Source organism: Sphaerodactylus townsendi, linkage group LG04 (assembly GCF_021028975.2).
Source record: "Sphaerodactylus townsendi isolate TG3544 linkage group LG04, MPM_Stown_v2.3, whole genome shotgun sequence".
Taxonomy (NCBI): domain Eukaryota; kingdom Metazoa; phylum Chordata; class Lepidosauria; order Squamata; family Sphaerodactylidae; genus Sphaerodactylus; species Sphaerodactylus townsendi.
In genome coordinates, this window is record NC_059428.1 from 32,660,823 (window position 1) to 32,685,894 (window position 25,072).

Below are 25,072 nucleotides of genomic sequence, written 5' to 3' on the forward strand. Positions count from 1 at the left end.
TCTAGCTTTGTTAGAATTGTAAATATATTCAGCAGTGCCTATCTTCTCTCACAGGATTTTTTTTTAGGCAAAGCATTACATGATGATGAATCTACAATTATTCACCACTATGCCTTTGCTGAAAATCCTACCATTTTTAAATTTCCGGATTTTGCTGCTGGCTGGGCGCTCAGCATGCCACTTGTAAATAAGTAAGAATTCAGCTTTGCACTTTTTCGTAAATTAGTTTTCTTAACAACTAATATTTGTTAAATAGTTTTGGAAGGGTAAAACACCACTAGATATTAAATGTCTCTTTCTGTGGGTATGCGTTCAAATAAATTATTTGACTGCAAATGAGCTTTTATCCTAAGTTATGTAGCCATACACTCTTATAAAAACCCTCCTTTCCTTTTATTGCCCGCAGTATAATACTAGGGGATTATAATAAGATACATTAATAAGCAATCAGATCTTTATAAATGTGCATGTTAAAGAATAAATATTTGCATACATATTTGGCATGTTATTATTTAGTCAAATTTAGGTTGCAATCCTGCATAAATAGAGAAGATTTTAATGTTACAAATAGGTGAAATAAAAAATAATTGAATACGAGTCAGTGAAGTCTTTGCACATCTAGAAGTGAAATATCTTTTGGAATATGCTGGAAATTCTAAATATAATAAAGAACATCCTGTCTTTTCCCTTGCTGACTGAAAATACTGATAATAAGAAAATAATGAATGTGTCTTATTACCACTGTTTGCCCCCATTTTTTAATCTGAACATAAATATATCCTAGGTGTTTAGCAGTAATTTGTTTTTTAAAGGTGACTGGAGGTTCCATCCTAAACAGAGTTACACCCTTCTAAATTAATTAATGAAGATACTTAATTCTGCTTAGGATAGCAGTGTAAGTTTTCAATTAACTATTCTTCTGTTCATGGCTACTGTGTCTGGGCATACAGGCAGTCATGTTGTAGTTTTTCTTCTAACATATTCTCATTAAATTTGTGGTGGCTCATTTCTTCATTAGTACGCTTTACTGCAGCTTGATTAAACCCAATTACAAGACAGGAAACTCCAGGGCTGGATACTTTTCACACTGCTAGCCTTAGGTGCATTGATATTATTCAGTGGGTGCAGCAAGCATGGCTTTTGGAGAGCTTTCCTTGGGCCTTTCCTCTGTTGGCAGTTAATGCCTTCTTTGAAGTAGTTAGTGTTGCAGTGATCTTCTGCAATGAGCTGCCTGTGGGCTGACTCTGAGAGCGCATAGTACAGGAGGAGGTGGAGCTTCCCTGGCTTTTGGGGACCTTCTGTCATGCACTCCCACAGGATTCTTGTGGCACTTGCGTGAGAGAGAGAGAGAGTGTGTCCCTGCAGAAAACATGGGTATTGTGGGTTGGGAGGTGACCGAAGTACCAGGCCACACCTGTTCTCTATGATGCTCCTGTTGACTTGGTTTGCAAAGGAAGCTCTTGGGTGCTCAGCCCTCTGAACCAGAGGAAGAGTCCGGATAGTATCACAGGAGTATTTTTGGCTTTGCAGCCCCAGCGAAAGAATGAGATGGCATTGTACAGGCAGAAGCGGATCAAAAATTCGATAAAAGAGAGGTAAACTACAGCAGAGGATCTAGTGCAGTGGTGGCGAACCTATGGCACAGGTGCCAGAGGTGGAACTCAGAACCCTCTCTGTGGGCACGTGCAAACAAGAGTGCTCCCCTATACATCTAGGCTGGCCTGGGCCACTGGGCTCGATTGGTTTGAGCCTTAAACCTAAGACCTAGTTTTGGGGAATCAGTGTAGGCAACCCTGTTAAGCGCGGCTAAACCCCACTGATTTTCATGCGAAGAACTAAAGCACGGGGTCTTTACTCTGGGAGTAAGCTCCTAGTTGGCTGTAAATGGGGCTTTAAGCTCTTGAGGAGTACCCTCTCCAGGGTCGTGATTCACTCCGCTTTGAAGTGAAGTTGCACTGCTGTTTCCAAAGCCGTAAGCCACTGACTACCACCAAGCTTACTCCTGAGTAACGCACACCTCAGAGCCAACTGTTTTTTCTAAACTAAAACCTCAGTATTCAGGTTAAATTGCCATGTTGGCACTTTGCGATAAATAAGTGGGTTTTGGGTTGCAGTTTGGGCACTTGGTCTTGAAAAGGTTCACTATCACTGATCTAGTGGATAAAGAGATGATAAAGAAGAATTGTTTAAAGAACTGGAAAAGACAGGAGAATATGTCTCAAAGTGAAGGACGTTGCAAATTACACCACAATTTGTCAACCTTGCTGTGTTCAAAGATGTTGATCAGGTGTGAGCTGTTCACCCAGACGGTTGGGTTTATGCTTGAAGAGCCACAAATGCCTGTCAAATAGGGCTTTTTGCAAAACCGTACATGCACAAAAGTGCTGCTGATTCAAGCTGCTAGTTTAATTTAGTTCATTAGTTTTGTCGGCTGCCCTTCCCCAGAAGGTTTTGTTGGCTGCCCTTCCCCAGGGTGGTTTACAGCATGCACCAGCGCAATAAAAATCAATTAAACCAGTACTATATGTAAGATAAATCTGCACTATTTTAAAACTTGAGGGATAACATGCCAATAACCTCCCGTACCAAATGTAAGGGAGGAAAAGGGGATGGAGACAGGGAAGGAAAAAGGGAGGCCATTTAGGTGGACATTGTTTCAACCCTCAACATAGGCCCTGGTGGAATAGCTCCATCTTACAAGTCTTGTGGAACTGTAATAGGTCCCTCAGGGCCCTGGTCTCTCTGGAGAGACCATTCTACCAGGATCAGGCCAGAACTGAAAACGCCCTGGCTGAGGACTAGGGATTTTATTTGCTGAGCACAAGGCTCTTTGGGGAACATAGCTACTAGCTTTGGAGATAGGCAGCCAGTAGTGTCACTAAGGACTACTTAAATGAACACTGGAGGATAAGATGTTGTTAAAACACAGGGTATATTACCCTGGTGGATTCTAATCTGGAGAACCGAGCTTGATTCCCCACTCCTCCACATGAGTGGCAGACTCCTATCTGGTGAACCGGATTTGTTTCCCCGTTCATACACATGAGGCCTGCTGGGTGACCTTGGGCTAGTCACAGTTCTCTCAGAACTCTTTCAGTCCCACCTAGCTCACAAGGTATCTGTTGTGGGGAGAAGAAGAGGAAGGAGTTTGTAATCTGCTTTTAGATCCTTACAGGAGAGAAAGGTGGAGTATAAATCCAAACTTTTCTTCTCATTCCTATTTAAACCATATTTTGCTGAGCAGAGTTGTCATGTAGGAAAGATGGGGGATTATAACTCAACCAAGCTGTATGAGAGTGCGCATGCCCAGAAAGCTGTTTGGACCAGGGGGCATTCATTGAAAATGCTGGGAGGGAGAATTAGGACTAATAAAAGGAAACACTTCTTCACACAATGTGTGATTGGTGTTTGGAATATGCTGCCACAGGAGCTGGTGATGGCCACTAACCTGGATAGCTTTAAAAAGGGCTTGGACAGATTTATGGAGGAGAAGTCAATCTATGGCTACCAATCTTGATCTGAAATTGCAAATGCCTTAGCAGACCAGGTGCTCAGGAGCAGCAGCAGCAGCAGGCCATTGCTTCACATCCTGCATGTGAGCTCCCAAAGGCACCTGGTGGGCCACTGCGAGTAGCAGAGTGCTGGACTAGATGGACTCTGGTCCGATCCAGCAGGCTAGTTCTTATGTTCTTATGACTACATTGCACAGATAGGGAGAAATAACATGAATCAAGGTGCCAAACAGACACAGACAATTGATGGTTGAACTGACCACATTAAAATCAGCTTCCTGTTTGGAACTGGCAAAGCAGGCTGTGAGATGAACTGGCCGGTGTAAAACCTGTCAGCTGTAATTTTTTGGAAGTAATTGAACGAATATTTAAAAGTTGAACTGGAAAAGAAGCTACTGCCAAAAATCACATCTATAGTTCCCAATAGTCCTTATAGGATGCAAATAGCCTTTATGAATAAGGCCGTATAAAACCCTGAAGCTTGGATTTAAATTGCACCTTGCCTTCTAGGATGTGACTTCACATCTTTTATGTGCTAGATAATGGTTTTTCTAGTTGATGTAAAAAATCCTCAGTTTTCTGTCCATATAGAACATTGTTATGATAGGAAATCTTTATTTTTTTATTATTCTTTCTACTCAGGCTTGCAAAGAGGTTGAAAAATGAACCTTTAAAATCAGATTTCACCATAGATTTGAAATACGAGGTAAGTTCAGTTATGTTTTTGTGTTGCTTTTTGTTTTAACCTGCCCTTGCTGTGCAATCTAGGAGGCAAATTATATATGTATACTTTTATTCTTTCTTTTGTTATTGTTTGTGTAGAATTAAAAAGATGAATATTAAGGTTCTGTTGCTAACATTTAATGCAGGAATGGAAATCTGTGGCAGGATCCTGAGAACTACTTTGTCTCAAGCAAGGGAGTTTTAATGTTTCGGTGGCTTCTCTCCTCTCCTGCCATTTCATAAACTAACTAAAGTCTGTGTTGTGCTTCAGACTTTTAAAAAACTTTTCTCCAATTCAAAAAGAGTTGCTGCATGAATTGGAAGGGTTTTTTTTATCAAAGCAAGTCCCAAGCTTTCTTGAATGTTTAACAAGTGGAGAGGTTCTGTGTGACTCATTGCCACTTTTCCTTTCAACTTTCAGTATAGAATCATCGAATCACAGAATCATAGAGTTGGAAGAGACCACAAGGGCCATCATGTCCATCCCCCTGCCATGCAGGGACACATGATCTGTTTAAAAAATCTCCAAAGAAGGCGAATCCACCACTCTCCAAGGCAGTGAATTCCACTGTCGAACAGCCCTGACAGGAAGTTATTCCTAATGTTTAGGTGGAATCTCTTTTCCTGCACCTTGAATCCATCACTCTGTGTCCTTGTCTCTGAGGCAGCAGAAAACAAACTTTGGCATGACATCCCTTCAAATATTTAAACATAGCTATCATGTCTCCTTTATCTTCGCTTTTCCAGACTAAACATCCCCAGCTCCCTAAGTCTCTCTTCGTAGGGCACGGATTCCAGACCTTTTACCATTTTGGTTGCCCTCCTCTGGACATGTTCTAATTTGTCAATATCATTTCCTTTTAAATTATGCGCTGCCTAGGAACTGAATATTAAAGTACTTTGATGAGGTCCTAGAATGCAGAGTAGAGTGGCATACCATTACTTCCCTCAGTCTAGACACTATACTCTTATTAGATGCATCCTCTATACCCGCATTGGCTTTCTTGGCTGCCATATCATCATACTCAAGTTGACTCATGTCTAGTTTGTGGTCTTTACTAAGACTCCTAGATCCTTTTCACATGTACTCTGCTGTCAGGACAGGTGCTCACCCATCCTATATCTGTGCATTTCATTTTTTTCTGCCTGAGTGTAGAATCTTACATTTATCTCTGTTGAAATTCATTTTGTTAGTTTTGGCTCAGCTCTCTAATCTGCCCAGATCATTTTGAATCCTGCCCCCGTCCTCCAGGGTATTAGCTACCCCATCTAATTTGGTGTCATCTGCAAATTTGATTAACATGCCCTCTATTTCATTATCAAAGTCATTGATAAAAATATTGAATAGCACTGAGCCCAAGACAGAACCCTGTGGCACTCCACTACTCACTTCTCTCCAGGATGAAAATGAGCCATTGATGAGCACTCTTTGTGTTCAGCCAGTCAAACAACTTCAAATCCATCTAACATTTGCATTGTCTAGTCCACATCTTTCCATCTTACTCACAAGAATATCATGGGGCACCTTGTCAAAGGCCTTACTAAAATCAAGGTATGCTGCGTTCACAGCATTCCCTTTATCAAGTTGGTCACTCTATCAAAAAAAGAGATAAGATTAGTCTGGCATGACTTGTTTTTGAGGAAATCCCTGTTGATTTTCAGTGATCACATTATTCCCTTCCAAATGCTTACAGACTATCTCCTTAATGATCTGCTCTAGAATCTTTCCTGGTATTGATATCAGACTGACTGGGTGGTAGTTGTTTGGGTCTTCTTTTTTCCCTTTTATGAAGATGGGGACAACATTAGCTCTCCTCCAGTCTGCTAGGACTTCTCCTGTTCTCCAGGAGTTCTCAAAGATTATAGCAAGTAGTTCTGAGGTTACTTCTGCCAGTTCTTCATGTGGTTATCTTCACAATTACAATACCTCCTTTGATTAATAAAAGTGAGTCTTTCCTACCTCATGTAGTTTATCAGGCCCTGGAGATTTGAATTAATTTATAGTATTCAGGTATTCCTGTACTAGCTCTTTATTTATTCTGTGCTCAATTTCCTCTACTGTATCTTCTGATCCATTTCCCCCCCTATTGAACACTGTTTTTATTTTGGGAAAAAACTCAAAAGATGTTGAGTAGTTCTTCCTTTTCTCTGTCCCCTGTTAGAATTTTACCATATTTTCCAAGCAGTGACCCTATCATATCCTTTTTCTTCCTTTTTATTGTTCTTAACATCTCTTGCAAGTCTGAGCTCATTGTGAGCTTTAGCTTTTCTGACTTTCTCCCTACATGTTCTCGCTATTTGTTTGAATTCATCTTTGATGATTTCCCCCCTTTTTCATTTCTTGTACATGTCCCTTTAGCTCACTTGAGAGTTCTTTAGACATCCATCCTGGTTTCTTTAGACACCTCCCATTTTTTCTCCTCGTTGGAACTGTTTGAAATTGTCCCTTCAAGATCTCCCTTTTAAGAAACTCCCATCCATCTTGTACTCCCCTCTCTTTTAGTATTCTTAACCATGGGATCACAGATTCATCCCACCTAGCTCAAAGTGATGCCGCTTACATCACTACATTTCTATTATGTTTCTATTATTTATTTATACTTCATTATGCCATGGCAAGATTTAAAACCTCTGTGGCTGCTGAGATTTCGGACAGAGGGGCCTCCGCAGTAGCACTAGACACTACATGCTTTTTCCAGGGTTTACCTATTTTCAAAAAAAATAAATTATGTTTCTTTGCTTTGCCTCTGCAGGATGCTATTCAATAATCTCTTTGGGAATATGCCTTATTAATGAGTTTTCCAAAGTGAATCCACATCATCACATAAACAATATGCTACGGTATTGAAGTTACAGTGCTTAAAAAAATATATGGGAACATAAATGCTTACATCTTTCATTTATGAATGAAAGGTATAATGAAAGACAGTGCATAAAACTAATAAAGCTCTCTACTGTTTGATTACCAGCAAACATAGCCCATATTCTCCTTCAGAGTACTGAAGCCCTCTTGGTGTATGCGTGAAGCATACACACAAGCTCAGTGTTCACTTCGTTGTTGGAGATATACTCAGGAATGACATTTAGTGGTGTTAGTACTCCAGACTCAATGCCTGGCACCTCAGGAGTTTCATCCCTCTTTCATTGCATTGATTGAAATTGAATTCCCGCTAAAACAGATGAGGTAGGAAATAATCACTTTTATTAATCAAAGAGGTATTGTAATTGTGAAGATAATCACATGAAGCAATTCTGCTTAAACAAAGACATCTTGAATACCAAAAACAAAGTGTAAAATTTCAACTTTTCAAACCTCTCAGCTGCAAAAAATAGGGCATGAGTTCTGCTTCAAAAGGTAGCAGAAATTAGATAGATTTTGTACCCTGGGAATTCTGATTTCAGCAGCCTTATCTTGGTGGAACAGATACTTATATTGTTAACTAGGGATATTTATGTTTGAAACAAGGCTGACCCACCTAGCTGTTCTTCTTTCAAGCAGAACTGGGACAAGGGAGAAGTCTCCCGGTGGCTTTTGGGAGCCTGTGCTTGCAGAACAGAAGCTATATTTACTAGTAATGATATGTCCTGTTAAAGGTTGCTATCTTTTTTTCCAATTCTTGTGACAATTTACTGTGGCAATAGGCAATGGCACTATTGAAAGTAAAGAGAATTGTGATCTGCTCCTGTGAAGTAAAAAAAAAAAATTGGATGCCTCAGGTCATTGCTTCACTCTTGTCTCGCTTAATGACATTCAATAGGCTTCTGTGTCTTTCCAGAAGGAATACAATTCACTTTTACTATATTTTGTTGCAGCCCATCTTTTGAGCGTATCAACGCTTCATTTTCATGGTACATTCTGAGTCTACAGTTGTCAATGCAGTTAATCTTTTTCAGGGTTTTGTTTAATATTTGCTCTTCAGTGCGAGTTCTAAAATGCCCCACTCCTTTTATTTCCATGCCCTCAGATCCAGAGACATAGCATCGCTTTCCACAGTTGAAAGGAGTAAAAGTGATCTAGGACATCTGTGGGAATGCACTCTTCGTCAATTTTAAAAAATCATCAAGCAGCTCTTCAGTCCTTGAAATGTTCCACTGGTAGAAACAAGGATTTGCAGCCTTGTTTCATAAGATTTTACGGATCACTTTTATTCAAGCTGGGGTCTACAACTTTTCTGAGCTTGCTGGCCCCTTCCGAATTTTGACACTGAGTGGTTGGTGCAATCACAGAATGTCTGCCTTGGGAGGCAGAGCGAACCACACAATGCAGTATTTTTAAAACACTCCACAGCTGACGAAAGCTCTGCTGACAAAAAACCCCATCCGGCCTCATCCATTTTCAAAACATTTGGTGAGTGCCAGTAGGTGCCATGGTGCCTATGGGTGCCATGTTTGGGATCTTGCATTAAAGCATATTTCTGCAATAGTCAAAAAAGATGTGATCTTAAAATATATGTCATTTTCACTCCCAGTGCAGCTCTGAATTGAGAACTGGGCCAGCGCAGGCCAACCAAACAGCACATTTTTAGTCTAGCCTTGCAACAGGAGTGGGCGCCCCTCCCTCCAGATCTCTGATGATCGTTTAGTTAAGTTTAGTTAAGGCTGACAGGAACAGATGGCCGGAGAAGGTTACTAAACATTCCTGTAGTTGTATAAACACTCAGTAAATTCTTTCCAGTAGCTACTTCTAATATTTGAACAACAACGATTTCCTTTGTAAACAGAAAAAATCAGCAAACAATAAAATAATTGCACTTACTGTAACTGGTGTTCATTGAGGTCCTCAGTGCAGACACATACTAGGGACTGTGCCTGCGCAGGCCAGCCAAATGGCAGATTTTTAGTCTAGCCTAGCAACGCCCCTCCCTCCAGAGCCCTGGCAGTGGTTCCTTCCCACCCAAACCATATTCTGTCTTGAGGGCGGCACCCCATGTCCCTCAGGTTTCTCCTTTGCTGCCAATGTGAACAGTCACGGTCTGGCAGTGTTGCATCTTTTCTTTGATATTCTGAGTTTTTTTCAGGGGTTTTTTTTGGAGGTCTTGCAGGGTTCTTCTGAGATAGCTGAAGCTGGTCTGGCAGAGTTGTTTTTGCATTTTCCCCAACAGTCGGATGTTTTAACTGCAGGGGACGACTGAAGAGATGGCAGCCAAGGCACCCTGTAAAAAGTGCTCTGGTTGTAAAACTGAGATGACTGTGTTGGATGAGCACAGATCCTGTTTGATTTGCCTAGGGGAAACTCATAATGTGACTAAATTTTTCCATCTGCCAGGACCTTTTACTGCCAGCTTTGATTTCCATAGGGTGTTTAGGATTCGTGCCGCCCTAAGTGTACATGACATCTGCTTCTTTGTAGCCCCTGGGATCCCTAACCCTGGCACAGCCTTCTTCAACTCAGTCAGCTCCTGATCCGCAATGTCCTCCAGTTCCCACACTGGTGCCCGCAGGTTGTTATTACCATTGATGCTTCTAATAATGGCTGGGTGCACACAGCCTAGAGTGGTCAGTCCAAGATCTTTGGGAAGGGAACCAGGATGAGCTACCAGGATGAGCTATCTTCGGGAAGGGAACCAGAATGAACGTCCTAAAATTCTGTGCAAGAAAACTTGCTATAACCTTGTTCTCAGATATTCTTCAGAAAAAGAGGATGTTGACCCACTGCAACAATTCCTGCACTGTCTATTATATCAACAAACAGAAGGGAGAGGTGGCATGCAAGGGAAGAGGAGGGAGGGGTGGCATGCAAGGGAGGGAAGGGAGGGGGCCTGGCATCTGGACATGGCCCGCCCACCCGAGCGGAGGGAGCGGGAAGGGAGGGAAGGGGAGGGGAAGAGGTGGCATGCAAGGGAAGAGGAGGGAGGGAAAGGAGGAGGTGAGAGGTGGCATGCAAGAGAGGGGAGGGAGGGGGCCCGGCATCTGGACATGGCCCACCCACCCTAGTGGAGGGAGGGGAAGGGGAGAGGTTCCATGCAAGGGAAGGGGAGTCAGGGAGTGATGGGTGGCATGCAAGGGAGGGAGAGGGAGAGAAGCCATGCATACTTGGCAGATGGGGATGTTCCTGTGGGTAACCAATATATCTGAAAGTTGCAATACTTTGGCAGACAGGCTCAGAAGTCAGTTTCTCGCCAACCACGAATGGTCCATTCAGGACAAATATCTAACTCCTGTCTTTCAGAGATAAGGTATACCAGAGGTTGAACTCTCCACCACAAAGATGAACAGGAGGGTGGAGACCTTTTGAAACTAGCAGGCATTCCCTTTGTCCCCAGGGAATGGCTTTCAGATTTTGTGGTTGGGACCCCTGTATTATGTCTTTCCCCCATTCCCCCCACAAAGGATTTTAGCAGAAGGGCAAATATTATAGCAGAAGGAGCGGAATGTATTCTAGTGTAGGTCAGAGCACATTTGGCAAGGTCTGTGGGACCATCTACTGTGTTCCATAGAAGAGTGCTATTGAAAAACATCTGCAAAGTGGCTACCTGGTCTACAGAGGACACTTTCGTCTATCATTATGCCTTGACTTCGTAGTAATAAGCAATGGTGAAGCGGCAAGGGGGGGGGGCGTTGTGCACCGGGTGCACGCCTGGGGAGTCAGAAAAAACACACTGCGCACCGGGCGCAGTTTGGCCCAGCTACGCCTCTGGTGATAAGTCAAGTGGACATTAGGAAAGTAGTATTACAGTCCTTATTCCATGAGATGCATCTCACCTCCTTTTCATTAAGTAGCTAACTAGAATCCCCAGTGTGGGGCTGCGCTGGGACCGAAAATAAAAACCCATAATTGGTCCTCAGTGCAGACACACATCCCCTCCCTCCTACCCCATTGTATGCTCTCTCCCTGCATTTGTTGGCCTTTTTCTCTCTTTGGGGCATTTGTTGCCAAGTAGGAAATGAGGGAGAGAGGGTGCCGCGCTCCAAAGCATACCGTTGTCAGTGCTCTGGAGGGAGGGGCCTTGCTAGGCTAGGATCTGCAATCTGTCAGCTACAGGCACAGTCTCCACCATGTGCTCTGCACTCGAGGACTCCCAATGAACAATTAAAAGTTGGCCTTGAAAGTGCAACCAGGTTTTTTTCCCTACATTTTCAAATTGTTTGCTGATTTTTTCTGTTTATAAAGGAAATCGTTGTTCAAGTATTAGAAGCAGCTACTGGAAAGAATTTACCGAGTGTTTATACAACTGCAGGAACGTCTAGTAACCTTCCCTAGCCATCTGTTCCTGTCAGCCTTAACTAAACTTATTTTCAATTTGTGTTGTCTTGTATTCCATTTGGGCATAAATCACAGTTACCGAACATATGTACGGTCTCATGAGACATCATATACCATGGCTAAATTTAGAGGTATGTGAGAAGATAGGCCAATAACCTTGTGGTGAGGAGTGGTGGTAGCTGATTGGCAATATGCCACCTACTTTCACGGATTGAGTTATTATCATCTCCCAGCTCAGAATTTGGGATTCCTTTCTGCAGGAGCAGAAAGGGTAGTAGCTGCCTCCAAAATAGCTATTCCTATCTCATTTCCTACCGCCATTTCTTGTAATAGTTAATGGTATATTCTGATAGCGGATTATATCAGTCTTCCCAGCATGGCCAATTGGCCATGCTGGAAGGGGCTGATGGGAATTGTAGTCCATAACATCTGGAGTGCCAAAGGTTCGCCACCACAGGTCTAGTGTCATAGCATGAAAATATGTTAGTGGTAATTGATATCTACTGTCTATTTTTAAAGATTGCACTATATATTTGGGAAAAAGGCAACGGACCACATCTCACCCCAGTGCCTGAGTTTTGTACAGAAGATGTTGACTCTCCTGAGACTGCTCATTGTGCCACTTCATTCGCCAATTTTCTCCCACTGTGTGTAAGCATTTCTAAATTGTTGTTCTTTTAAGATTAACAGACAAGTAAGAGATCCTATTTAAAACCATTTTGATTTGTTTTAATTGCTTAAACAGGCCAAAGTTTGCATTTTCAAATGGAGGCGGGAACTCTAAGACAGGGGTCTGCAATCTGCAGCTCTCCAGATGTTCATGGACTACAATTCCTATCAGCCCCTGCCAGGATGGCCAATTTACCATGCTGGCAGGGGCTGATGGGAATTGTAGTCCATGAACATCTGGAGAGCCGCAGGTTGCAGACCCCTGCTCTAAGAGGAAGTTAAGGTGGGATGAGTCCCGGAAATTATTTTCTGTAAGATGCAGAATGGCTGGGAAGGATGTACATTTATTCAGGTTGTAATGTTGTTGCTGTTACTGTGATATTAGCCAGTCTATGGTTTGCACAGCTGTCTTTTTGCCCTCATGAGTGTGTTCCATTCACATTATATAGTGCGTATGTATATATGTGGTCAGAGGATAATTTGACATACAAAGAGGGGTCCAAGTGGAACCCTCCCCAACCCTGCCTCTTCTGACTCATTCACTTCAGGCACTTTTCTTCCAGACTGACTCCAGTCATGGAAATGAGCTAGACTTGGAAGTACCTGAAGCAATTGAGCACACTTTTGTTCAAAGTATTCTCCTTTAGAAAATGGCAGAGTATCGTTTCAGCACATTCATTTTGTGAATTCATATTATGATTTGCAAAAGAAAAAATCCCTACTAGGCATTACTTCCTGTTTGTTTCTCCACCATAGGCTGTTTGATTCAATTAAGACTGCAGAATGAAATGTGAATTGCCGGCATAAGGCTATGAAACTGTGTTGAATGAATTTACCTTGCTTGAGCCAAAGCAATGCTGTGCATGCATGTGATTCCTAGCTTATTGAACCTTTATGATGTTCCATAATAAAAACTAATTCACTACATGGTGATATATAAAATGCATTCTAAAACAAGGATGTGTGCCAGTCAAGAACAGAAGTACTTCTCGGTCTCAGTGACTTTAGTGGAGGAGTTTAGCACATGCTGGCATCTCTACGGTTGAAATCAGCGGAGCTTGGCAGTTATGTTAAGCTGCATTATACCCTAAATCATCATATTGCTGCAATTTGTAATTTCCTCTTCTTCATTAGCTTCCTTAATCTGTTACATCTAGCATCAACCAGAATTTCAGTCAGAATTTTAGCAAAACAAATTGCTAGACAGTACTGATTTGATCCAAGTTTCTGAATTTGAAAAGGAGAAAAATCTTGCTGTACTGTCTTACTGCTTTTTAAATGTGTATAGAACTATATTTTGAAGTCTTCCTTCTTTGGAAAGTCTTGCTAATGTGATATAAACCTGAAGGGAAATAAGACATTGATGTTGTATTAATTTTAGGGTGATCCTGTGAAGAAAACAGATATCTTTGTTGCAGTAAAAACATGCAGAAAATTCCATGGAGACAGAAGTAAGTTGCAGATTTAAGAGTTTTTTCCTGAAATAACTTTTGATAATCTTGAAAGAAATGCCTTTTTTATTTCACGTGTTTAGTTGTTGAATTTTTTAACATTGCAAATAGCATGTGTGAAGAAGTGGGAAGGAAGACGCTGAGTGTGTAGATGCCAAAATCATCTGGTTTCCAAAAGCTATGCTTATGTGTTCTTTGTTGTTTTTGTGGCGTATCCTTATACATAATTGAGTAAGAATTGGAATGTTCAATTAAACCACATTTATTTCTGCACTGCTTTAACAGCTGAAGTTGAATCGTGTTTATCTCTGCACTGTTAAATCAGTGCAGAGATAAGTGTGGTCCAGTTTGAACTGGATAAATGAAATCATTTGGAACATTACTACTGAGGAATAATGAAAATACCATGAATACACGAACCATTGAAGACTTATCAAAGCCAGACTAACACCAGATTCTGACGACTCCTTAGCGGGTTTTCAGATTGGCTTAGAGAAGCTTGCTGATGACCTATATCAGTGGTGGCGAACCTATGGCACGGGTGCCAAAGGTGGCACTCAGAGCCCTCTCTGTGGGCACTCGCGCACAGAGTTCATCATGCGGGGGGGTTTGGAAAATCATCCCCCACACACACACACACCTCTAGGCTGGCCTGAGCATGATCCTTTACCTGGGAGTAAGCTCGGTTGCTGGCAATGGGGCTTGCTTCTGAGTAAACCCTCCTAGGATCGGTGATTCACTCCACTTGAAGCTTAATTTCGCACCGCTGTTTCACCTGCTTTACACCCAGCCGCACTTCGAGCCAAATCATTTCTAAACTAAAACCTCAGTATTCTGCGTTAAATTGCCGTGCTGGCACTTCTAAGTAAATAAGTAATAATAGGTTGCAATTTGGGCACTCGGTCTCGAAAAGGTTCGCCATCACTGACCTATATAGTATCTATCCACACGTGTGGTGTGGGGACATGATATGTATCATAGCCCCATGATAGACCTGGTTCATATTACTTAACTCAGTAAATGATTAAATTACTCAGTCTTTGCACTGCAAGCCATTTTTTGTGCAAATTGTGGATTGGTGATACTTTGGTTGCACAACCCCGTTTTCTCATTTGTGCACATTTTTTGCTTACTGGGATGGATCCAGCAATCTGGATATGCAGGGATGATGGATATATTCCACATTCCCCCCTCCCTCACAATCCTTTCCAATCAGGATAGTTCATTCCCAGTGTTATAAGCTTGCTTGCTCATTCATTCATTCATTCATTCATTCATTCATTCATTCATTCATTCATTTGAGTTTTGATCCATCCTTTCCCAATCAAGTCAGGCTCAGGGCAGCTTGTAGCTGGATTTCACAACAATTAAAATCACTTTTAACAAATTTAAATCCTCCAGTTTCCTCTACTCCCTCCTTCCATCTGCTAGTCTATGTAGGTCCCACAATCCTGAGAATAAACTGTCCGGATGTCAGATAGATTGTGGATAAGACAATGCAGAAAAGATGCTTCTGCTGATGGACCATTCGGTCCAACCCACTGTGACAATATAGAGATGAAAATTATAATGATTTTTTAAAAGCATCCACTGAGACTTACTATAGTATTTTAGTATTCTCAAAAGAAGCAGTATCAGGGAGATGGCCGTGGTTGGTATGGTACCCATATGTAGAATGCTGTAAAGAGCTCATTAAATATTGTGGTGGGGAGTTCAATTTTGCAAAGGTATTGATGATTACGTTGTAATGTATTGTATGGTTTTAAGAGTCTGCAGCTGTTGCACTGTAATTGGTAATTAGTATGCGCTATACTGATAATAGCCGCAGAGCATCGGCTTGCTGCGGAGAAGCAGCTTTGCGGAATAAAGCACTATGGCTCGGTTCCTCCAATTCTGTTTCTGAAAGAAGAATTTGAAGAAGCAGGATAAACTTCTATGACGAACTAGCAAGTGCCTTTGTAGCGCTGGATCAGAGCAATATGGCCTTCGCTAAGGGCAGCTGGAATAAAGCCGACCTGAGCTCTTTAGCGGCAGGAGTTATGAGGCCCGGATTGAATTTTATCTTCTGGCAAACGGCACAATGGTGACCCATAGTGCTGGAAAAGAGCTCGCTTTGAGCCTCTGTGGCGGTATGGGCGGTTCTTTGACCTCTTTGTCTCAGCATTGATAGCCATATGAGGACTTAATACAATACCCCCCATTGTGGTGAAATTACTCGACTGGCATTATGAACCATTTGATTCCTAAATCCATTGAAGCAGAGCTGACGGAGCAAGTTTTATAACGCATTCAGGAGGGGACTGGAAAGCATTGCGGATGCAGCCCATTTGCGTTGGCAATGGGGCAAGGTAATTCTCCACCTAAAGAAATGTTATGATCGCCCGGCTCTGTGGTCTGAGAGGCACCATTGCAAAGTTGCCGCTGGCAGCTGAAGAAAGACTTGACTTTCAAACGGCATACCTAAGAAGCCTTTGAATTTTTGAACTTGCTGCAGCTCCTGCATTCGGAGGGTGTTACGCTTTGTGATTCGCAGACCAGGAATACAAGAGTTTGCAAACAGCTGGCAGTGATCCGGTGACCCGGGTAATCGGTGAAATTCAGAGACTGGGCAGCATGGCGCAATGATAAAATGGGAACACCACCTGCTGTACGCAGAGGGGATGACAAAGCTAATAGAGAAATGTATGAGTTGCGGTAAATCGCATGAGAGAGAAGGTGTAAATTTAAAGAGGCAATACGTTTCCTGTTGGCAAACGCCATTGGGAGAGGCATATTGGAGAAAGTGTGCAGGCATCCAGGGACCAAAATATTACGTTCCACGCCCATCCGCTGGCATTAATTTCCGTGATGACCTTGCTGTCCCCATGTAGCCGGTTTGACTTGGCCAACCCCCACATGAGCAGTGTGATGAAAAAGCCTGACGCGAGCTGATGTAATTAACCACTGCAACCCGAGATTCAGCGCATTGTACGGTGACTGCGGAAGAATCCCAGGATGTCCCTTGTGCGATGAGCGGATTGCTAAAGCCAAAGCATTCTCCGGTAATCGCTTCAGCGGACACTTATAAAACATTCTGGCTGCAGGGCGATTTCCAGATCTAAATTCCGGTAGATTCAACACTTCACGGTTATCCAAAAAAATGACATAGGGTACCTGTGGCTGGCATGCGTAACGTCCATGCAAAATATCGGCATGTTCGATACGGGATGTTTGAAGAACTGTTACGAATATAGTGGATCGTTCTTCGGGCCGAGCCTCTTGAGGGTCGAGCTATGCAGTCCGGGGAGAATTGCAATTACTCTCTGAATTCATGAGGTTAGAAGGCTAACATGGGGAGGCGCTTAGTGGAAGGAGAATCCTAAGAGCGTGTTTGCTTTGAGGGATCAAAGGTGCAGTATAAGGGGTCCATCTGACTAATTGTATCCTGATCCTTCAGAAAACTCTACCACGCCGAAATCAATGCACCAGATTCCATTTGCTGTTATACCAAAGTGGATGCAAGAACTAAGATCGGGTTATTGGAACAGGGGAACATTGGAGCCACAGCGGTAAATGCGCAAAAGGAAACCACCCAATCTGTAATCTCTAGCTGGCCACCTGGGGATGTCGCGACGGTGCTGATTATAAGTGCACAATTACCGGGCTGGGCATTGCGGCGAAAACATCCGCATCTAGTGCCAGTTGTCAGTCAGCTGTTAGCAATACTTTGGCAGTGGGGAAAAGGTTTTGCAAAATTAGATCGCGCTGAAAGCAGGGCAACAACAGCTTCAGGAAGTGGATGATGCCACATTGCACTATAGTATTGCCTGCGACGAGAATTCGCCAGGCATCGAGCAGTTGCCGCACTCTGGAGTGAGCAGAAATTCCTGGGATGCATTCCAGAGTTTACGATGGTGGTGCCATTTTCGGGCGAAATCCTGCCGAGCTGGCACTCGTGATTTGATGATGCTGCCCTGATAAGTGGGTGCAACTGAGAGGAGGAACTGATGACGCGGGTATCGAAGTACGGCGAGCGCTTCTTCTCAGATGTAGGGTAGGCTGCTACCGCTGAAAAATGCGTGTCTGGAGCAGCGCCAAGTAGAGTTTTACAGGGATACATGGTAGATGGCAAGGAATCCACCTCGACATCAAGCAAAGTGAGGCCATCAGGACAGTAGGCATACCAAAGTCACCAGCAAGAGCTTACAGGCATTTTGGATTGCTGGTAAATCGTCGATTCCATCTTAAGCCATAAAGGCCATTAGTGTAGAGCCACCACTTCACCGCTAATAGGATAAGCGGGCAGTGTGGCGGTGGGACAAAGTGCCGCAGTTTGAAAGGTATCCGGTGATGTCAAAAGATCGTTGCCATCAGAAAGTGTACTGGTTCATTTTGATGTGAGAGGAAGCCATTGATCTTTGACGGCGATACTTGCCTCCCGTGCGGGAGTTGGAGCGAGTGTTGAGCCATCAATTGGAGGATATGCGAGGAAGCTCCACTTAAGCGTGATATTCTAGGACGCTTGTCTGCAACGGAGCCGCAATTAAAGCGTAAATAGATAAGGAGGCATTAAAGCAGCAATAAAGTGGCCAAAGTTACAGTTTTGGGCGGATTACGCATAGCGACCATTTGTGCATTGTTACGGATCATAAGCCGCTGTTGGGGTTAGATTATTTTCCTCAAGAGCCGCCAGACACCACAGACATTATCCCCTTTGGTACCGCGGTAAAAGTGTCGCTCGAATGCATATGATTCTCGTCCTGCAAGCACCAGTCGAGGAAAAGAAAATTGGGCATGTAGATCTCGCTGAGTCAACTTGCCAGTACACAAGGAGGAGGAAAGATCCTCCCTACGGAGGTTTTGATAAAGTTCGGAATTATTATCAGGAGCCTCCAGTGCAAGCGGCAGAAATAGGCAGAAAGAAGGCTTCGGGGCTAAGGACTCCAGCGGTTGCCGAGAGATGTAGTCTTGGAAAGGGTTGGGCACAAGGGGTTACGCATTAAAGCAGGAGAAAATTTCGACCATATCGGAAAATGAGGCAGCCGCGAGATATCCATCCAGCAAAGGGGCGCTTACTGTGGGGAAATAGAGAAGTGATCAGCTAAAGAAGCGATGATTAGGGTGCTGGAGGCCTTGCAATAGGGTAACTGGAATAGTGAGGAATGAAGCGCAATGGCCCGTGAGTTATTATTAGTGGTGGCCAAAGATGGATATAAAGCAAAGTAGGAAGAATGGCAACAGCAGGAGTGTCAGGGATAACGCATCTTGCCCCTACCCTTGCGGCCCCTACTCTAGTCAATGGAGTCCACAAAAAAGACCTGGCCGGGGTACATATTGATTTTGGCAGGGTCTTTCCAGGGCCAGGTGTTTCTCATTGTAGTGGGATTCATATTCCAAAATGGCTAAGAAGGAAAGCGCAGTACCGTCTGTGACATCACAAACAGTAATTAGGGCGCACTCGCGTGAAGTTATTTGCAACTCATGGCTTCCTGGATCAATGTGGTATCAGGATAATGGGACAGCGCCAGTATCTATGGAGTTTTGTGAGTATTCCTGGCTGAATGGGTGTTATCTCGGCCATTATATTACTTTCGCCCCTTTCATCCGACTCACCTAATGGGCAGGCAGGAAAGGATGAAGATGCGTACATACAATAAAGGATGCACGTGCGCTGCATAGTAGAGGGGATTGGCAATGCAGCTGGTTGAGTGAATTTTATTAACATTGGTACATTACAATGACCGCACAGCCACTGAGAGAGTCCTGCCGAGCTGCTGGGATGAATCGAGGAAACTTGGCCTGCTTAACGAATGCACCTTTATCTTAGCTGGATGATCGCCCCGCTAAAAGAGAAGACTCAAGGCGCCGGTGCTAATCGGACATTTGATAGGGATGACCTGCGGTGTATGTCCAAATGCTATGGGCTGCTATAAACGTGTTGGGTAAATCCCCTGTTGCCGGGGAGAAGTACCAACAGGGCCCCTTTGCGGTTCCTACCTAGGAGTGGAAACTCGAAGAAGGGCAGGGTGATCCAGAACGCATGCTGACTACAAGTAAGGAAAAGTGCCAAGGTCCAATAGTAGATCAGGAACCTATAGTCCTTGAGCCAGAATCGTTAAGGGGAAGATATGGGGCAGAAGGCAGGATGAGGAAGCAGTAAATAGTCCAATTGTCCCTTTGCGAAACCTGAAGGCATGGGCGCAGGCACGAGATGGCGGATAAGGGAAGTAGCAAAGGGTCCAACTGGTTTCTATAGAAATCCAGGAAATGTACCACAGACCTGGTGGAGCCAGAGCTGGCGGGGAGTTTAGGCGATGATCGCAGCGAAAGAGAACCGCCCAGATTATTACAGGAGTTAGGGGAAAGGTGTAATGCATTGTATGGATGAAGAGTCCGCAGCTGTTGCAATTCGTAATTGGTAATTAAGTAAGTGTAGCATATTGAGCATAGCCAGTAGATGCGATTGATTTTAAGCTATGTGCGTGAGTAGCAGCCATGGAATAAAGTACTATGTTTTGTTCCTCCGACTCCTGTTTCTTGAGACATGACATACGTAGAATTGTTGGAATTCAGAGCCCTTATAAAGAAGTCAAACAAAAACAGTTGCTCTACTAGTGACACTGCTGATTAATTTTCAGTTTTGTCCCTTTTCTTGAAATAGCTCATGTTTAAAGTGTTAGAAGAACATTGCCGCAAAATCAAGAATTTTTTATATCCATAGTCATGTTCAGGTGGCATGGGACTCCTGTAATCCTGATAAATGCAAAACAATATTAAGTTATTATAGTCTCCTAAGAGTGTTTTGGAGGAATTAGTAAATAGTTGAATACATATCAAATATGGTTGTTCTAAACTATTGCCGCTCTAGAGAATCACCTTCTGTTCTAGTCCTCAACAAGAATTTATGGGTTGTGGGAATGCACTGTCAATAGACTCAGACAGAAAATTATTTTAAAATTCAGGATTACTGTTCAGGTTGAGCTTGGGGTCCAGTTCTAAAATCTGTAACACAACAGCAGCTCAACTGAACGCCATAAAAACAAGTTTCTTATCCCAGTTTTCACCTGTGTGAAAATGAAAATGTTCAGTGTTCAAGAACATTTTTCCTTCTCTTCACTCAATAATCAATGAAACCGATTTTTTAAGTAGGTCAGTGATTCAGGTGAGTGATTAGAAATATTTTATTGGTTTAAGTGGGACAGATAGATGTGGTAGGGGGAATTTTGATGGTGGAAGAACCCTAGATAAGGGGGAGGGACAGCAGATTGAAGATGTTTCTTCTTCCAGTCATCACGATTGGCTATACCTTGATTCAGGTGTTAATTCTGGATGAGAGGATTGGTCTGGCATGTAACATTGGCTGGGGGAGGGGAAAGGAGTTAACCTTTCCCGATGGTGCCCCGCCCCCAAATTTAGCAATATATCAGCATAGGCCTGGCAGAACTTCCGGTGGAATGGCATTTCACTTTAGTTGAGCCTTGGAGTGCTCCCAGACGACACATTGCTGATAGAGGCTATTTTTGCCAGCTGCAGAGCAAGTTTTTCTTAGCTCTCACCTCCCTAGATATTAGGGACTTTAAATTTGACAGGTGACTGGAAGGGTCTGGATTTTAGACCCACTAGTTCTGAAAAAATCCAGAAGCAGCAATGTGAGTGAGCCGTTGATGTCTTAGAAACAGCCTCCCTCTTGTGTGCTGCGCAAACTGGCAAAGTGTAGTCAGTACTTTCCTTCCAAAGCAGCATAATTTATCATATTTTTAGCATGGTTTGAAATGGTTTCCTCATTTTGGCTTGGAGGGAAAGCGCTAATCAGAGTCTGCACATCTAGATTTCATGGCCAGCCGTGGTTCACACTAAGAAGGAAATTGAATTGGTTACCTGTGCACAAAAGGGAGGGAGGGAGTACCCAGCCCTGCAGCTCATCTTTTGATCATCCAAACCACATTTTGGAGGATCATATAAATGAAGCCATAGATACTTAGCAGACTTTGAAATCTCCAGAGTGGTCATTATTTTTCAAAATAGCTTCGTTTGCCCATTAATAGCTCCGTATTATCATTTTTCATGAAAAACTAATAATAGGTTTCCCCTAATGGCTGTATTCACAGATGAAGTTATTTTATTCCACATTTATGTATGGAAGTTTTAATATAACACATTTGTATAAAGCCAAACTGTATAAAAATATTAAAACTATTCACTTTAGCAAGAGTTTAGCTGAGTTTCTCCCACACCTTTCTCTGATTTTGGACCAGATGGCATTTGTTACTGATGGTAGCTGTCCAAAACTTGAAGAATTTCCCTTTCATCATATTTGTTGAATTGTTCATGAATCTCTTATATATCACACTGACTATATATCACTAGGCTACCAGGCAAATGAATATCCTGTGCTGAAAGACATCAGCATTTTCTCTTCTTTAAAATCTTATTTATCTTATTTCCTTATTAAATTAACCTGCCAAATAAAATTATTATAGAACAGGCGACAGATTTTTCAGAAATTAGGTTTGCTGTCCCTTTATAGGTTTGTTGTTAAAGGTGGTAAGAAAGGAATTCTGGCTGTATCTTGGTATACAGGTAGCTGTTAGTCTCCAGTTAACTTAACAGTAATCCAGAGGAGCTTTTTACAAGATCAGAGAAATAGAACATGTTCACAGAAGGCATCTCTATTACCTTCCAAATAGCATACTGGGAAAATGTAGTAATGCAGGATACCAGAGTTAGGGATTTTAGTCCCACCAAACAACATTCTTATCATCAATCTAGGGATCAGTTTTGACCTAGGTGTGTACTGGCCTGCCCTGCGTGCTTCTTTCCCAAAGGAGTTGAAAAGAAAAACACATCCAGTAAGCAATAGCAAAGGAGCAGCAGTGGTGTAGGAGGTTAAGAGCTCGTGTATCTAATCTGGAGGAACCGGGTTTGATTCCCAGCTCTGCCGCCTGAGCTGTGGAGGTTTATCTGGGGAATTCAGATTAGCCTGTGCACTCCCACGTACGCCAGCTGGGTGACCTTGGGCTAGTCACAGCTTCTCGGAGCTCTCTCAGCCCCGCCCACCTCACAGGGTGTTTGTTGTGAGGGGGGAAGGGCAAGAAGATTGTAATCCCTTTGAATCTCCTGCAGGAGGGAAAGGGGGGATATAAATCCAAACTCTTCTTCTTCTTTATTGACTACTATCAAGGAAAGTAAAGGCATCAGTTAATCAGTGCAATGATGCAAACATGCAGTAATGACAGTGTCAAACCTGGTGTGGCTATTTTCTTATCTTAGAGTGATTCCCTTTGAGGGGGCTCAACCGAGGCTCTGCGAGTGCTGGGTTCTAGCAGGGCTCAAAACAAAGAGGCTACTGAGAGGAGACAGAGAGCAGCAGATGATGGTGGCTAGAAGTTGCCTGGGTCTGAATCCAGGGGGCTGTGATGAAGAAGTTGCAGAGGATGGGTCTGAGGGAAAGTTGCTGGGTTGCAAAGGTGTCTGGAGAAGAGGAGAGGTGCGCGGCTGTGGTGGTGATACCAGGGAGAAAAAAATGTGAAGAGAGAGCAGGATGATGGAAGGATGATGCTGTGGAATGGAACTTGCAGAGGGCTGGTAAGAGGTTTTTGGCTTCAAATCAGGGGCAGAGGAGAGTGAATATGCACACAGAGAGAGGTATTAAATCACGCTTTCCCTTACTCAGTTGTCCTAATGCTGGTGTGGCAGTGGAGGTCAGTTTGGAAGAGAAACTGAACCCATTCCAGTTCCTTATACACCTAACTTTAAGGGAGTAACGTGATAATTTCAAATTTAATTTATCTTCTAATTTCCTGTTTCAAAGAAAATTACTTCTTTGCTTAGCGTTTGTCTGTGGCAAAAGCTGACTGTGACATGATTAACTCAAATGCAAGGTGTTAATATTTGCTTACAGATGTCTTGTGACTCCGGGAATGTTTTCGCCTTTATAATTAACACAGGAATGAGATTAGATTGCTCCCTGGGATGTGTTAGAGAATTGGCTGAAGAAAAAAATCCCTTTATGTATTCTGTAATATTTGTCCTTTGTGATCACAAATACTGACCATTTCTCGTGACTGAAATCTGAAAGGATCTCGACTAATCAAGGTGTTTGCTTTTAAGATGAACTTCCTTGCAAAAGGATGCCTCACTTTTAAGTTTTAATTAATTTTCACTGATATTGATTCTTTGTACAACTCAGAGTCTGATCCACGCTTTTCCAGGCCTTTTTGACATCTGTACTGTGAAAGTGAGGTGGTACACCTTTAGCTGCTCCTTTTTCCAAGTTCTGGAGCAGCTTGAGACCCTAGATGACTATGGGCGTTTAACATGTAGGCCACCCTGTAGATCACAACGTCAATCTACTAAACACCCTATCTCCTTGTTGTAAGGTAATTATTGAGAGTATTGTTGTGATTCTGGACAGTTGTGTCAGGAAAAACTTTGGTTATAGTCAGTATGGAAATGATCCTCCCACATTAGTGATTGTTAGATGTTAGGGTAGTTTTTTGTGGCTTGTGGTAATTAAGGTACAATTATCTCTAATAATTGCTTTCCAGTCATCAAGCTTTAGCATCACAGTGCTTACAATTTTTTTTTCACGTGTGCTCACATGTCTTTTATGGTGCAAGAACATGACTACTCCGTAACTGGAATTTGCTGAGAAATGTTTCTATATTCTTGCTGTACATTATAATGGAAGAAAAACTGATGACGGCTCAAAAGAATAGGTTGCTATGTCAGAGCTGGGTGAAAAGTTAAAGTTTAAATGTCCCTCATGAAACACACTGAAGTGAGGAAAGACTTGAACTTTCTTGACAGCATCAAGTGTTGCCCTGTGAAGAATAATCTTGTTCAAGAATGTGAAAAATTAATAGGCAGTAGCTTCAAAGAGTCCTCTTTATCCAGTGTTTTTTTTAATCTGCCAAAACCAACTTTACTGCAATATTAAGACTGAAAAATTTATTTCCATTAAAGTGCTATAATTTTTTTAAAAAATATCCCAGCACATTTTCAGTCCATTGGAGTCTGTGTTGTGTGCAGTTCGCATATGCAGGGCTCACCTTCCTTTTTCTGTGACTCATTTATGGATGCTCAGGAATTTCTGTGGATTCAGCTTCTCACTGAATAATTTAGGAAGAACACAAGCAGAAATATGTCATGGATTTAAGCAGAACAAATCAAATCAAAACACTTCTGCATACAATGTGTAAATATCTTTTGGAAAGTGCAGATAGTCATTAGCTTTTAGATGGCTTTAAAAGGTGTAACACAAATTCATCATGGTGAAGTCTATGAGTGGCTATAAGGGCATGCTCCTCCATGTAAAAAGAAGAAACTGCTCTCTAAGTAAAAATAGCGTATTAGATTTTAAGGCTAGCCCTTTACTATCTATTTTAGTTTCCCACTTAAAAGATGGGTACCACTTCTGTTTGTTCCATCTGCTGTATGTCTGGACCAAGCCCCAAGAAGTCTCTTGAAACTCGAACACTATTAAATATCTAAGAAGGTAAGGTGGGAGGGATGTAAAGTTGGAACTCTGTAGA

The 25,072-nt window shown here is 42.6% G+C and overlaps 1 protein-coding gene across 1 annotated transcript in view; it reads left to right on the forward strand.

Moving 5' to 3' along the window:
- Positions 1–25,072, forward strand: part of B3GLCT (beta 3-glucosyltransferase) — an 81,175-nt gene that overhangs the window by 46,467 nt on the left and 9,636 nt on the right. Inside the window, exons 7-10 of the mRNA XM_048494044.1 lie at positions 55–191; positions 4,155–4,218; positions 11,959–12,090; positions 13,490–13,559. Of these exons, the coding sequence (XP_048350001.1) occupies positions 55–191; positions 4,155–4,218; positions 11,959–12,090; positions 13,490–13,559 (403 nt within the window). The remainder of the gene's footprint in view (positions 1–54; positions 192–4,154; positions 4,219–11,958; positions 12,091–13,489; positions 13,560–25,072) is intronic.